General features: G+C 35.4%; 1 protein-coding gene across 6 annotated transcripts in view; it reads left to right on the forward strand.

The window, feature by feature from the left end:
* Positions 1-13,275, forward strand: part of SLC39A10 (solute carrier family 39 member 10) — a 136,826-nt gene that overhangs the window by 119,718 nt on the left and 3,833 nt on the right. For all 6 annotated transcript variants that reach the window (XM_072612721.1, XM_072612715.1, XM_072612716.1 and 3 more), the window contains 6 exons: positions 634-803; positions 2,776-3,000; positions 5,360-5,480; positions 7,085-7,453; positions 8,180-8,260; positions 11,711-11,901. In XM_072612721.1, the coding sequence (XP_072468822.1) occupies positions 634-803; positions 2,776-3,000; positions 5,360-5,480; positions 7,085-7,453; positions 8,180-8,260; positions 11,711-11,901 (1,157 nt within the window). The remainder of the gene's footprint in view (positions 1-633; positions 804-2,775; positions 3,001-5,359; positions 5,481-7,084; positions 7,454-8,179; positions 8,261-11,710; positions 11,902-13,275) is intronic.

A 13,275-nucleotide genomic window follows, 5' to 3' on the forward strand; every position in this document is an offset into this window, starting at 1 on the left:
GAATACAGTGTCTAGAACAAGGGAAATAATAGTGTATTTTATGCTGAATTTCTTGGTTTGGTTATGGGTAGCATATTTTACACTTGAAGAGGGACAAATTGGACTGTGCTCCATGGAAAAGCAACCAAAATGATTACAGGATTTAAAACCTTATCATATAAGGAATGCTTGAAGGAATTGCATGTGTTTATTTTAGAAGGCAGCAGACCATCTGGGGGAATGGGGCAAGATGCCATAATCGCTTTCAATTGTTTGAATAGTTTCTGCATGGAAGAGGAATTAAGATCGATTCTGCTTAGCTCCTTTGAACAGAATCAGGACTAAGGGGCAGAAGCTCTAGGTAGGCAAATGTTGATCCATTGTAAGGTCTTCCAAATAATTGGAATGGTCTCTGACAATACAATGAATTGCCCTTTAAGAGAGGGTGAGTCCATCATGGAAGGTATTCAGCAGAAACTGAAATACCTGTCGGGAGTGTTGTGAGCACCATTCTTACTTGCTGTGAAAAATTAGAAGATCCCTCACAGCTCTATCAACCAATGAAGCTTCGTTGATTGCTCATAAGGTAAATGTATTGATGCTTACTATGTATCTTTAAAGCCTTGACTTGTATATATTTCTTTCTTCTTATAGCCTGGATTTGTGGTATCATTTCTATCACGGTTATTAGCCTACTGTCACTGCTAGGTGTCATCTTGGTTCCCATAATTAACCAAGGATGCTTCAAATTTCTCCTCACGTTCTTGGTTGCACTGGCTGTGGGAACAATGAGTGGAGATGCACTTCTTCATCTGCTTCCACATGTAAGAATTTTTTTTTAAACTCTTTAAAAATTTTTAAATTAAGTATGATAAACTATAAAAGCTTCTAAAATAATTCGTATTTTACTTACTGGGTTATTGTCTAGCTAATACTGGAACATAGCTTAAAAAGCAATATTTTTAAAGATATTGATGAAACTGATAAGAGATTAGCCAGATTAAATATCTCTTGCTTTCAAAACCACAGTAACCAATAGAATACCTTCTAAAGTATTCTTCTGAAGTGGAAAATTGGGACATTTGAGATCTTACCCAGATGTGGGGTTACATAATTTATAAGGTTTACATACATTTAGAGAAGAAGGGTCTTTGGAGACTAACCCAATTACTTATTTTACAAATGAAAAAACTGAAGCCAAGAGATGTCACTGACTTTCCCAACATTAACACAGTCATTGGTAGAGCTGGGGTTTAAGCCCCAGTCTTATGAGTCACATGCCAACATTCTTTCCTTTGTAGCAGTGTAACTACTTTAATGATGTCATCAGTTTTTTTAAGCTTTACTAAACAAAATGCACATGTTTCGCATAATTAAACTGTTCTCCCATTTCAGAATCAATGGTTTGCTTTACTGTATGAGTATAGAAGTAAGTTACCATTTTCAGTATTCTTTACCTTGATGTGAGAATGTAATTGTACTTACCTTGCTTCTTTGAAGTTGTTTAAAATTTTACTCATTTATTTTTAAAGTTAAACAGTCCTGCATTTTGATGAGGACATTTTATTTTTAACAAAAAGAATCAAAAGATAGCTTGTTTCAGATTTGTAAGATATACAGATTTTTTTTTTACACTGGAAAGTTTCTAGAATTGACTTGGATAAATTTTAGCCCCGTTGGGGCCAGGGGATACAAAGACAAAACTAAAATAGTCTGCTCTGAAGGAGCTTATTTTTACTGGAGAGATATCACGTTTAAACATATGACTGAATATTGGCTGATTTGAGAAGAGAGGTCAGTAACAATTGGGGCAGATCGGGAAAAGCTTTGTGTAGAAGATGACATCTCAATTGAATGTGAAAGGAAGCAAGGGATTCCCATTGGCCTGGTGTAGTTAAGAAGTAGATTCTTCTGAGCTTTTGTGATAATATAGTTTTCATACAAGTGATATAATTACAAATGTGTGTGTGTGTGAATACACACACACTCCTTTTATTTGTTAATATTTCTAAATAAATTGGGCACAACCCATTCTAGGCTATCACATGTTGTTTCTGAAGGTGTTTGCTATAATCCTTAAAAGCATATGTCCATATTTTGTTTAATAGTTTTAAGGTCTTGAGACATTGTGGCTTCCTTCCATGGCAAGAGGGTCACAAATCATTGGAAATACACTGGAAATGCTAAGGATATTGTTGATTTTTATCTGATTTGAAGTTTTAATCATTGGCTGAAAGTTACAGCATTGATTTTCACTCATAAAAATAAGCAACAATTAAATTGATGAGTGATTTTAATTTGCTCATGAAGAACACACCTAGTACAAATTTTATGAAATATCCTGTATTGTGTTGTTTGCTTGATTTTTTTTGTTTTTTGTTTTTGCAATTTTTGGCACAATTAGATGCTTAAAATAAGAATAGGTTGTCTGATTGTTTTAGATGATTAGCTGCTAAGGATAAGAAATTGTCATCTTTTAATCTGTGTTAACCAGTACAGCCCCTAATGATTGTGTTCTCTTAATATCTACTCTGCTCATTGCTGAATTGCCATGAAGTATGTTTGCTAAACACCCACCAACACATAATGTTTTCTTGGATACTTCATAAAGCAAATTGAAGAGACTGTATTTAACCTCAGATGAGATAGTAGATATGAAAAAACTCTGGAAAAGTTCCAAGCACTAAATCAGTGTCCTTCAGGAATTCCTCTCTACACTGAAAAACAAAACCTGGAAAAACGTATCTGTTTAATTGGGATAATGTGTTTTACCTTTAAACGATATCATCCTTATAGTCACAAGGGGGCCATGACCACAGTCATCAACATGGACATGGACATGGACATGGACATGGACACGGACACGGGCACAGGCATCCTCATGGACATGAAACAAAAAATCCAGAGTTTTTGGAAGAATATGATGCAGTATTGAAAGGACTTGTAGCTCTGGGAGGCATTTATCTGCTGTTTATCATTGAACACTGTATAAGGATGTTTAAGCATTACAAACAAGAAAGGGTATGTATCCATTTTCTTGTTTTTATTTTGATAATGTAAAATTAAAAGCATATTAAGATTATAATATGTTCTAATAAAAAGTCCAGAGCATTGAGAAAACAGGGAAACCTTTGTCTGTTGGTTTTGCTTTTCAACGTTGTTATGATTTTGATCTATCTTTAATCCCTGTCTTTATAAATCAGTCTTATTTATACTGGGAATTCATTCAGTGTTAAGTAAAAGTTATGAAATGGCCTTCATTTCATACTTCTATGGATTTCAGCTCATTTCCATTTGCATTGCCCAATATCTAATTGGTTTAAATGGGTTAGGAAAACCTACAGGTAAGTTTATATCTTTTTATGGAAATGGAAAAACGTATAATAGGTGGAATTCAAGTAGAAGAAACCAAACACTCCTTTTTATATTATTATTAAGAAATGTTAGTAATGTACTCAAGTATTACATGTAAGAGGAAAACATTATTATTCATCATTGATTTTTCACCCATGAACTATATCTTATGATTTTTGAAACTAAAATGAGTTGAACTTTAATAAAGCATAAATATTTTATCTGGAATCTTTTTTTCACCATTTTGAACCTTCTTTCCCCAAAAGGAAGATTTGGATTCAAGTTGTACCTCTGATAAAAACCAGCTGTGTGTGGACAAGCTCCCCACAGTGCTTCAGGAACCTTCTAAGGCTAAGTCTTAGTTTTAGTTTAGGTTAGTTCTTACAATTAGTAAGGTTTAGGTTTACAGTTAGGTTTAGTTTAGGGTTGGTTATACAGTTAGGTTTAGTTCTTACAATGTCATTCCTCCTACCCAGAAAACTCCAGTGGCTCCCAATTCCATGTGGGATCAAATATAATCTCTTCTGTTTGGTTTTTAAAGCCCATCACAATCTGACCCCAATCTACCTTTCTTGCCGTATGTATTACCCCCTTTCCCTGCTCTGGTTTAGCCAAACTGTCCACTTTATTCCTCATACGTGGTCCCTTATCTGCTATCTCTTTGCCTTTGCACTGGCCATCCCCTATGAATGGAAAGCACAAGTACCACCCTCTACATGAAACCTTATGCCCCTCCCCCCAAAAAGAAAAAAACTAAAGTGATAGTGCCCTATTTATTTCGTATTTATTTTATATTCTGCAAGTGCTTATGTATGTACATGTTGTCTTCCATTATAGAATATATGTGCTTAGCATAGTTCCTGGTTACCTACCTTAGAGAGTTACAAACCAGATAAAAAGTGCTTTGCAAATCTTAAGGTGCTATATAAACGTTAGATATGCTTGGGAGAAGGACTTTCTTACTAAGACTTCCCCTCGATGGATGAAGTCATAGTCCCAGGCTCTTCCCTCTCTCTCACTTGCTCCCTATCCCCTCCCAAAAATCTTACCAAATGTGGACATCCATACAGGTCTTTTCAGGCTTCTCTAAAACTGCCTGAGTAAGAATATTTTAATCAGTAAGAAATAGTAATTTTGTTGTTAGACATGTCATACGCCAAAAACTGGTGTTAGCTTCCTGTTTTAAAAAATGGGGCCATCATTATCCACCTAGAAACTCATGCTTGAAACCTGAGAACAATGTTTTATTTGTCATTCTGCAATCCGATTACCAAATTCTCTAGCTTCACTTTTTATATTGTCTCTGGAAACTATACCTTCCTCTCCATTCCTATTATCTCACCTTAGTTTAGGGACTCTTAGGACTTTGCCTAGATTAGTTTGCAGTAGTCTCCCCACTGCCACATTCTGTCTTTTACACCAACAACAACAACTTACTTCTGTGAAGCCTTCCCAGCTTCCCCCACTCAGAAGTGCTCCACAGGAACAAAGACCATTCTTTATTCTCTCTTGTGCCAGTATGTGTAATATAATGATGTCTATATAGTAGGAATTCATAAATTCAAAAATAAATTAGTAGCAGGAAATATGGGTATTTAATCTAGAAAAGAGAAGACTTTAATATAGGGTAAGAGTGTGTGTGTGTTTTGTGATAGTATCTTCATTTGTTTGAGTGTTTATTCATATATGTATATATATATATATATATACACATGCATATATACATATATATGTATATATATACACATGCATATATACATATATATGTGTGTATGTGTATATATATATATATATATATATATATATATATATATATGATGAGAAAGATTTATTTTATTGCTTCAGAACTAGAATCAATGGATGAAACTCTCAGGGAAGTGGATTTTGCCCTTTTCTCACAACTACAGTTTTCTGTAATAGGCTCAGAGTCTTATTTAAATGAACTTTGGTTTTGTGTCTTACTTTCAGCATGCTTTCCACTACTGAATGTGATTAAAATGTGATTTTAATCTGGCTTTTATTATAGGGAAAACAGAAATGGTTTATGAAGCAGAAAGCAGAGGAGTCAACTATTGGAAGGAAGCTTTCCGATCACAAATTAAATAATACCCCTGATGCCGACTGGCTTCAGCTCAAGCCTCTTGCAGGTGGACTTCAATGCTCTCATCCTAAAATTCAGTGAAAAATGCTAAATGTAAAAATTTGAATGTTGTATGCTTCTGGGATCTTTGTTGAACAAGCTTTTTGCCTGAGATTCTAGCTAGAGTTCCTTTGTACAAGAGATACTCTTAGCTGTAATTTTGTCTATAAAAGTACATCTCTGTCAGTGTGTAATGTCTTCTCTCAAATTCTTGTATACTTCTCAAACCTTTTTTCACATAATTATAATTTCTAATTTTAACCAAAGATTGTCTTTATTTTAAAAAATAATGTTTTTTTGCATGTGTTTATAATCTGTTCTTCCCACTGCCTCCCCCTGTTCCCTTTTGTACAAATAAAACAAAAATAAATTTAAAAGACTCATTTTAAGCATGTGTAGTTTAGGATAACAATTTCCATATTACCTCTGCCTGAAAATGTCTCTTTGGCAGTATCATGTTTCATCTTACATCCTTTAGACCAGTCAGATGTTCCAAAGTTTTTCAAAGATGTTTTTCTCTATAGCATTGTTATTATGACATAAATTCTTCTCCTTGCACTGCTTACCTCACTCAGAGTTAGTTCATAGAGGTCTTCCCCAGTTTCTTCTGAGTCTTCTTATAGTGCAAAATTATTCCATTACGTTAATTTGCCATAATTTGTTTAGCTATCCCCTGATAAAAACACCTTTTTGTTGCTGATTTTAGACTACTATGAAAACAGCTGCAATCAATTTTTTTATTAAAAAAAGTTATTGATACTTTGTTTCTACAGAAAACATTTCTCAATAAATACCCAAATAAGCCCTGACACAAAATACATTTTCTAAAAATATCTAGTTTCTAGCTTGTTAACAAAAAGATTTGTAGTTAAACTTCGACAGTATGGTGCTAATACTGACCATTCTGTTTGATCAGAAAGTTGTTTCTCAGAGTTAGCTCAATTTACTTTGTTGTAATCACTGTCTTTTCATTCTGCTCTCTTCACTTTATAGCAGCTCCTAAAGATATTCTTACATTTATTAGAATTCATCATATATTCCTTTTGGAGAGGAGGAGGGGGATGGGGGCAGCAAATATTCCATTACATGTGTATATTGTTTAACCGTTCCCCAAACTTGGGGGATGTATTTTTGTTTCCAGACTTCGGTTACTAAGGTCCTCTTTTGGTAGTTGCTCATTTGTTTTGCTCTTTTTTTTTTTTTTTCATTTTTTTTTTTTGGAGGGGGCACCCGGATGTTTTGCTCTTTTTACATAGCAAACTTTTTTTGGCCTCATTCTAGAATCTGTGTTTCAGGATGTCATTCAGGCACCTTCTGTACTTCTGCCTCCTTTCTTACGTTATCTTAAGTCCTCAGTCATTTCATCAGCATTTATTTTTATGTTAAAAGATTCTGATATCCCCAGTTAAAAGTTCCAGTTAGTTGTGTGGACTAGACCCTATAAAGCTAAATATTGTTTTGTTGGAGTACGATTGAATGAACATAGAATCTTTAGGAATGGAAAGGTACTAGTTTAAGATAATAAGCCTTCATTGAGGATATTTTAAATCTTGTTAATATATATGGGTAAATTTTAACAATTTCATATTTGCATTTTGACTCCAAATGTAGGAACTGATGATTCAGTTGTATCTGAAGATCGACTTAATGAAACTGAACTGACAGATTTGGAAGGCCAACAAGAATCCCCTCCTAAGAACTTCCTTTGTGTGGAAGAGGAAAAAATTATGGACCATTCTCACAGTGATGGTGTACATGCTGCCCATGAGCATGATCTTCATTGTGCAGCACATAACAACCACGAGGAAAGCAAAACTGTGCTGAGGAAGCACAATCATCAGTGGCACCACAAACATTCCCATCATTCCCATGGACCCTGTCATTCTGGGTCAGATCTGAAGGAAACTGGAATAGCTAACATAGCGTGGATGGTTATCATGGGGGATGGCATCCACAACTTCAGTGATGGCTTAGCAATAGGTAAGTTTAGTATAGGCTTAAGGTTTTTTTATTTTTTATATGTAGTTGATAATTTGTTCTATAAAGTTGTTTTTTTCTTTCGTAGTGAATGAAAATAAGAAGCGCAGTGTGGCATAGCATTAGATGGAATTTTAGGATTAGAATCAAAAGGACCTATATTGAATCCTACTTATATATAATATACTTTTTGGTCACAAAATTTTTGCAGCCATTGGCATGCCACAACCTTTTCAAGCACACACACAGTTGGATCTTAATTGTTTAGAAGGACCATGCTGATAATCTTTCATCTGTTAGCATAATATTTTTGTGAAGTTGTGTTAATTTTTTTTCCTTTTCATGAAAGACCCTTGTTTCTATTTTGACTGTTTGCCATTTAAAATATGAGTTAAATGTTAAAATTGTGAGTGTCACACCAGAGAGTAGAATGTTGGTGATCATGGCAATTCCAGAGCTTCATTGAACCAGGACTTAGTATTTTGATAAATTTTTTGCTTTGCTGGCTTATAGGTAACTGTGACTCTCATTTGTGGACCTTGTGTATTGGAGTGTATTCATTGTATGTCCACAAAATGCAGTTTCTAAGAAATGAAGCTAGTTTCTGGTGTGCTAGGCATTCATTTTGGATCCAGGAAAAACACAGAATCCATCTAGTCTTGATAATGACAGAAAAATAAAGTCTCTTTTCTTCTCTTTCCTCTCCCTCCCCCCCCTTTTTTAAAACAGGAGCAGCTTTTAGTGCTGGATTGACTGGAGGCATTAGTACTTCTATTGCGGTTTTTTGCCATGAACTTCCCCATGAATTAGGTAATTTAGCTTCTTTAAAATAAATTCATAATGTATCTTTAATTTGGTTTTGAATTCATATGATAGTTATACTAGAAAACTATTTTACTACTAGATTTAGGCTGCTACTACTGGGGATTGGAAATTGTGGATGCCTTTTGCTTGTTTTGGAATTCATCTAAACAATTAGAGCTCTTGCTGGGCAATTGAATCTGTTCTGCCTTTTTCCCTAGGTTGAATGATTTTTTTTTCCTCTTCCAAAAAGGAAGAGTGAAGAAACTGTTCTAGGCTAGTTATATTTCAAGATTGGATGGTTATAGAATCACTGCTGTGGTGATGTGACCTCTCTTAAAGCTTAGTGAATCAGTCTGGGACATTGGGAAAGCACCTCAAACTTGTATTCAGAAGGCCTGGTTTTGAATCCAGTAATTGCCTTTATGACCTTGAAAAATCACTCTGTTGCTCTGCCTCAGCTTCCCCTTCTATGAAATAAGACTATCTCTAAGCTCTCTTCTAGTTCTAAAACCCTGTGTTTCAATCTTAGCTAGCAGTTTCATATAGTTTAGTATATTATTGTCTAATAGTTTTTGTTAAAGAAGAATTATTCCCTCCCCTCTTCAAATATGTTTAAAAATACATTAAAATCATTAGATTTGTTTTTTAAAACTTAATATTTAAATATTATTTCCAACAGCAGTACATACATGTAGTTTGGAGTTAACTCTACTCAGCTATAAAATGTAAGGAAGGGTAAATGGTTAATTTCTGAAAAAACTATATTTCTCTATTCTAACTCAATTTGTCTTTAGAAACTTTAGATATGAAACCTCCCTCTCCTAATTTTCTGTGGCAGTAGAGTCTTTCAGAAAGCTGATCCATTTCTTCCCCAGCCTACTTTCAGGTTATATTCATGTCATGCTTTTCTTTATCATTTAATTTAGTACCTGTTACCAGGGTTGTAGGGGTTTTTAAAGTTTTTTCATTTTAAAATCATATTGAAAATACTGTGCTAGCAGGATTCTCATTCTAGCACTGAAAAACACGCATATCTGTGTGGGGAAAACTCATTTTATTGGAGCTCTAAATCTGAATTTGGTAAATTCCTATAATTAACATCAAATTCAGTTTCCTTTGATCTTAAAGTCACAAAATCATGTATTTCATTCCAACTAGATCATTCTCTCCCCTCCTTCCAACCATAAATACACATTGATGTACTCTTTGTCACCATCTCTGACTTACTCCAGAAGTAGCGACCTTAGATGGAGACCTATTCCTCTCCCATATGGAATTAGGTAGGCCATTTGGCAGATAAAGAGCCCAACCCTACTTATAGAGGGACACACATACATGTATAGACCCTAAACTAAAGAATCAAAGCTACTGTGAGTTGTATAGAAGTCCTTGGTTGTGTTATTTAATGTTGTTGAACAGATCTGATGTCGGCTGAAGGTGTGAGATCAGTAACTGGATCATGGATCATGTTTAAATCTGGAAGACTCCTCCGTGTCTAAGGCTAACACCCTCACATAGATGAGGAAACTGATCTGTCCTGGAGAGTTTATAGTACTTGATCAAGGTCCCACAGAGAATAAGTAGTAGAGATGAGATTTGAACCCCAAATCCCTAAGACTCTTTGCAACTTGCATCAGTTAAGCTGGGCATATTAAGAATTTTTATTTGTTTTTTTGGAAAGAAGCAAATGACTTGTAGTACAGCAGCACATGAGAGTAGGCAAAAATTCATGTATTTAAGTTTTGTTTATTTTTCAAACTACAAGTACAGCATACAGGCCTTTAACTTTTGTGAAGATAATTAAGTACATTCTTTAATGTGATAACTTCCCAACCAGTGGTCTATCATTGGTCCTGCCTCCCTCCTTTCTAGTCACTTACTGCTGATCTGATCTGAGCGGGAGCTCCTGTCATGGAAACCAGCCTTTCTATGAAAGTTCCATATCCCCAGTCTCTTCACTTTTTTCTTTTTTTTCTGATGTGTGCTTGCACTTTGCACCTGTGGTATGTAAAAGATGAAATGACTGAGGAAACAAAAGCTCAGGCTTCCCAAGCATATCAGTTTATTAAGCAGTGCATGCCAGTTGTCTAAAGAAATGAGATCAGACCTCAGCTTAGGCCTGGACCCTGAACACAGAAGGAGATAAATTAAATAAGGCCAGTTAATTAAAAGGAAGTAATACATTAGGTAATCTGATTTCTAATTGGATGAAAGATTAGGAACTTTCAAAGTTGGAAGGGGGAGAATGAATAGGTGCAATTTCCTGAATTCAGAAAAAGAAGTGACCCATTCCCCCCACAAGTATCTGTAAACAAAGGAACATGGAAACAATAAGTGATTGATCAGTATGGGGTCGGTGCTCAGGTAAGAGATGGGTTACCTGAGATTTTACAATTGTGAGAAAACTCCTTGCTTAAGGCTGTCTTAGCAGCAGGGAGAGGTGGTTCAGTTTCCCAGCCATGCTGGGCTAGGTTCAAACAGTGCAATAAGGATTTCTCGCAATTCTCCCAAATGAATAAAGTTTTCTGGTAAGACAGAAATGGGAGTAGATGCATAGTTAAATAGAAACTAGAATAGAATACAATAGAAACAATTGAGTCACAAGATGGAGTTCATGTGGTGCATTCTGTTCCCATAATTAACCACTTGCTGTCCCAGATCCCCTCAATTTCCTCACACCCTAGGGCTGAGGCTCTACAGGGGACAAGGACAATGGGGGGCAAAAATTCCCAACCTGGGTCCTCATGGACCAGATCCTTACCATGGAGAATGAAACAATATGCTATTTCCATAAAGGGCCAGGGGACTGCTGTTTTTGATTCCTTGTTCAACTTTTCATTCTCTTAGGCCATTGTCTTATGGGGGGAAGCAACAAGAGTTAGTGGGTAGAGTGCTGGGCCTGGCGGCAGGAAGACCTGAATTCAACTCTGGTTGCTGGGCAAGTCAGTCCTTTAACCTCTGATTCCAGTTTCCTCAACTGTAAAATGGAGATTATAATAGCTCCTTATTCCTCAGGGTTGTTGTGAGGATCAGATGGGATAATATTTGTAAAGTGCTTGGCACATCATAGGTGCTTAAATAAATGCTTGTTTCCTTTTTCCCTCCCTCCCTCTCAAGAAGATTCCTATGAAAATTGTCTATAAGCTTACTTTGCAAAAAGAGGTACTCAGCATTCCTAGATAGGAATTCAGTTAAAAATACAGGTTACTCAGTATAATGGATATCTATATCTTTCTACTGTATCTGTTTCTTATGATCTAGCACCTGTAGTCAAAATGGTACTTCATGGCAGTCTAAGTAGCTCATTGCTATCGTGTCATAGGAGATCAAAGATACTTAACTGAACCTTTCATCTTTATAAGTGATTTAACTTCAATTGAGATAATGTAAACAAGGTGAGGTACATACACGTCAATCAGCTGTGTTTAAAATGCCTCTATTTTGCTTTAATTGTAGGTGATTTTGCAGTCCTCCTTAAAGCTGGTATGACAGTAAAGCAGGCTATTGTGTACAACCTTCTCTCTGCCATGATGGCTTACATAGGTATGCTTATTGGTACAGCTGTGGGTCAGTATGCCAATAACATCACCCTCTGGATCTTTGCCATCACTGCAGGCATGTTTCTCTACGTAGCGTTGGTGGATATGGTAAGACTTAATCTTGTGTTGTTGTTGCCCATAATAAGATAAAACATTTTTCTCACTTGAAGCATAATCAGCAGTTTACTGTAAGCACAATCAGGAAGAATCTTAGAGCTATGCTACAGAAAACATTTTAGCACCTTCTTGCTGTATGTAAGTTTGGCTGTTGAAAAAAGAAAACACTTTTGTTCTGCTGTGAGCAGCAGATGAACTTCTGGGTAACTGGATCTGTGATTTCAGACTCCTTTTACAATGGTGAGAAAGTACGCTCAAGACAGCCAATCTTATAACTCTTAAAATCTTCATTAACAATGATTATGGCCCCAAAGTGATTTGAGATGCTGTTGTTGTAGAGACTTTTATAATGTTTTGTTTGAAGTGACAGACTGTGTCTTTTGAGCAGGAGTCAAGGTAGATAAGACAAAGTGAATAGACCTTTCTTTGAACTTACTGGGTATAGTATGTGTGTCTCTTTAGGCATCTGGGATATCATTATCTTACAACCATAGCTAAAAGTTAATCTTCACACTAAGCATTTTCTTGATTTAGTATTTCTTGAACCACAAATTTACTGGATGTTATGCTAGCAAAACTCTTTCCAAAATAAATTAGAAATCTGTTCCCTTCTCTACCAGTAGGATGTGACCAGTTAGTCTCATTCTGAAATTACATAACTTCTGGCAGAACACCAACAAACATGAAATATTTTGTCATGTTCTTCACAGTTGGATCCATCTGTTAGTTAACATCAAATAATAGGATCTTTATTTAATTCACAATAAGGGGACATTGAACATTTATAAAACACACACACACTCACATACACTCACTCATTAATTCTGTCTCTTTCTCTCTCTCTAAAACCTTGGTTCCAAAAGATATATCAGATTTTACTTTAAATTTCCTTTGATACCATCCTTCTCAAACATCTTAACAGAAGTATCCATAACAAATGGAATAATACCTAGTTTACTTACTGCATTCAGTATTTTAAGATAAATTCTGTAATTCAACATTTATTTCCTGCTACGTGCAAAGCATTATGTCTACCAGACAAAAGACAGAGACCTTAAATTCTCCTAGCTTGAGGGGAGGGATATAACATTCTCATAGATAACCAGATTCTAGGCAATTTGGAAGAGAATGCTAACAATTTGAGAAATGGTAGAGTCTTGAAAGGAAATTAGGATTCCAAAGGTGAGGCATTGAGAAGGGCATTTAAACTCTAAGCTACAATTTCTGTTAAATGAATATGATAACAGGACTTACCTCATTGTGGGAGTCAAATAAGATAATGTATGTAAAATGCTTTCTGTATAGAACATTGTTCTATGGACTAATGTTCATATATTATATAGGTTTATAAAACACCATGTTAGT

This window comes from Notamacropus eugenii, chromosome 5, assembly GCF_028372415.1.
Source record: "Notamacropus eugenii isolate mMacEug1 chromosome 5, mMacEug1.pri_v2, whole genome shotgun sequence".
In the NCBI taxonomy this organism is placed as follows: Eukaryota; Metazoa; Chordata; class Mammalia; order Diprotodontia; family Macropodidae; genus Notamacropus; species Notamacropus eugenii.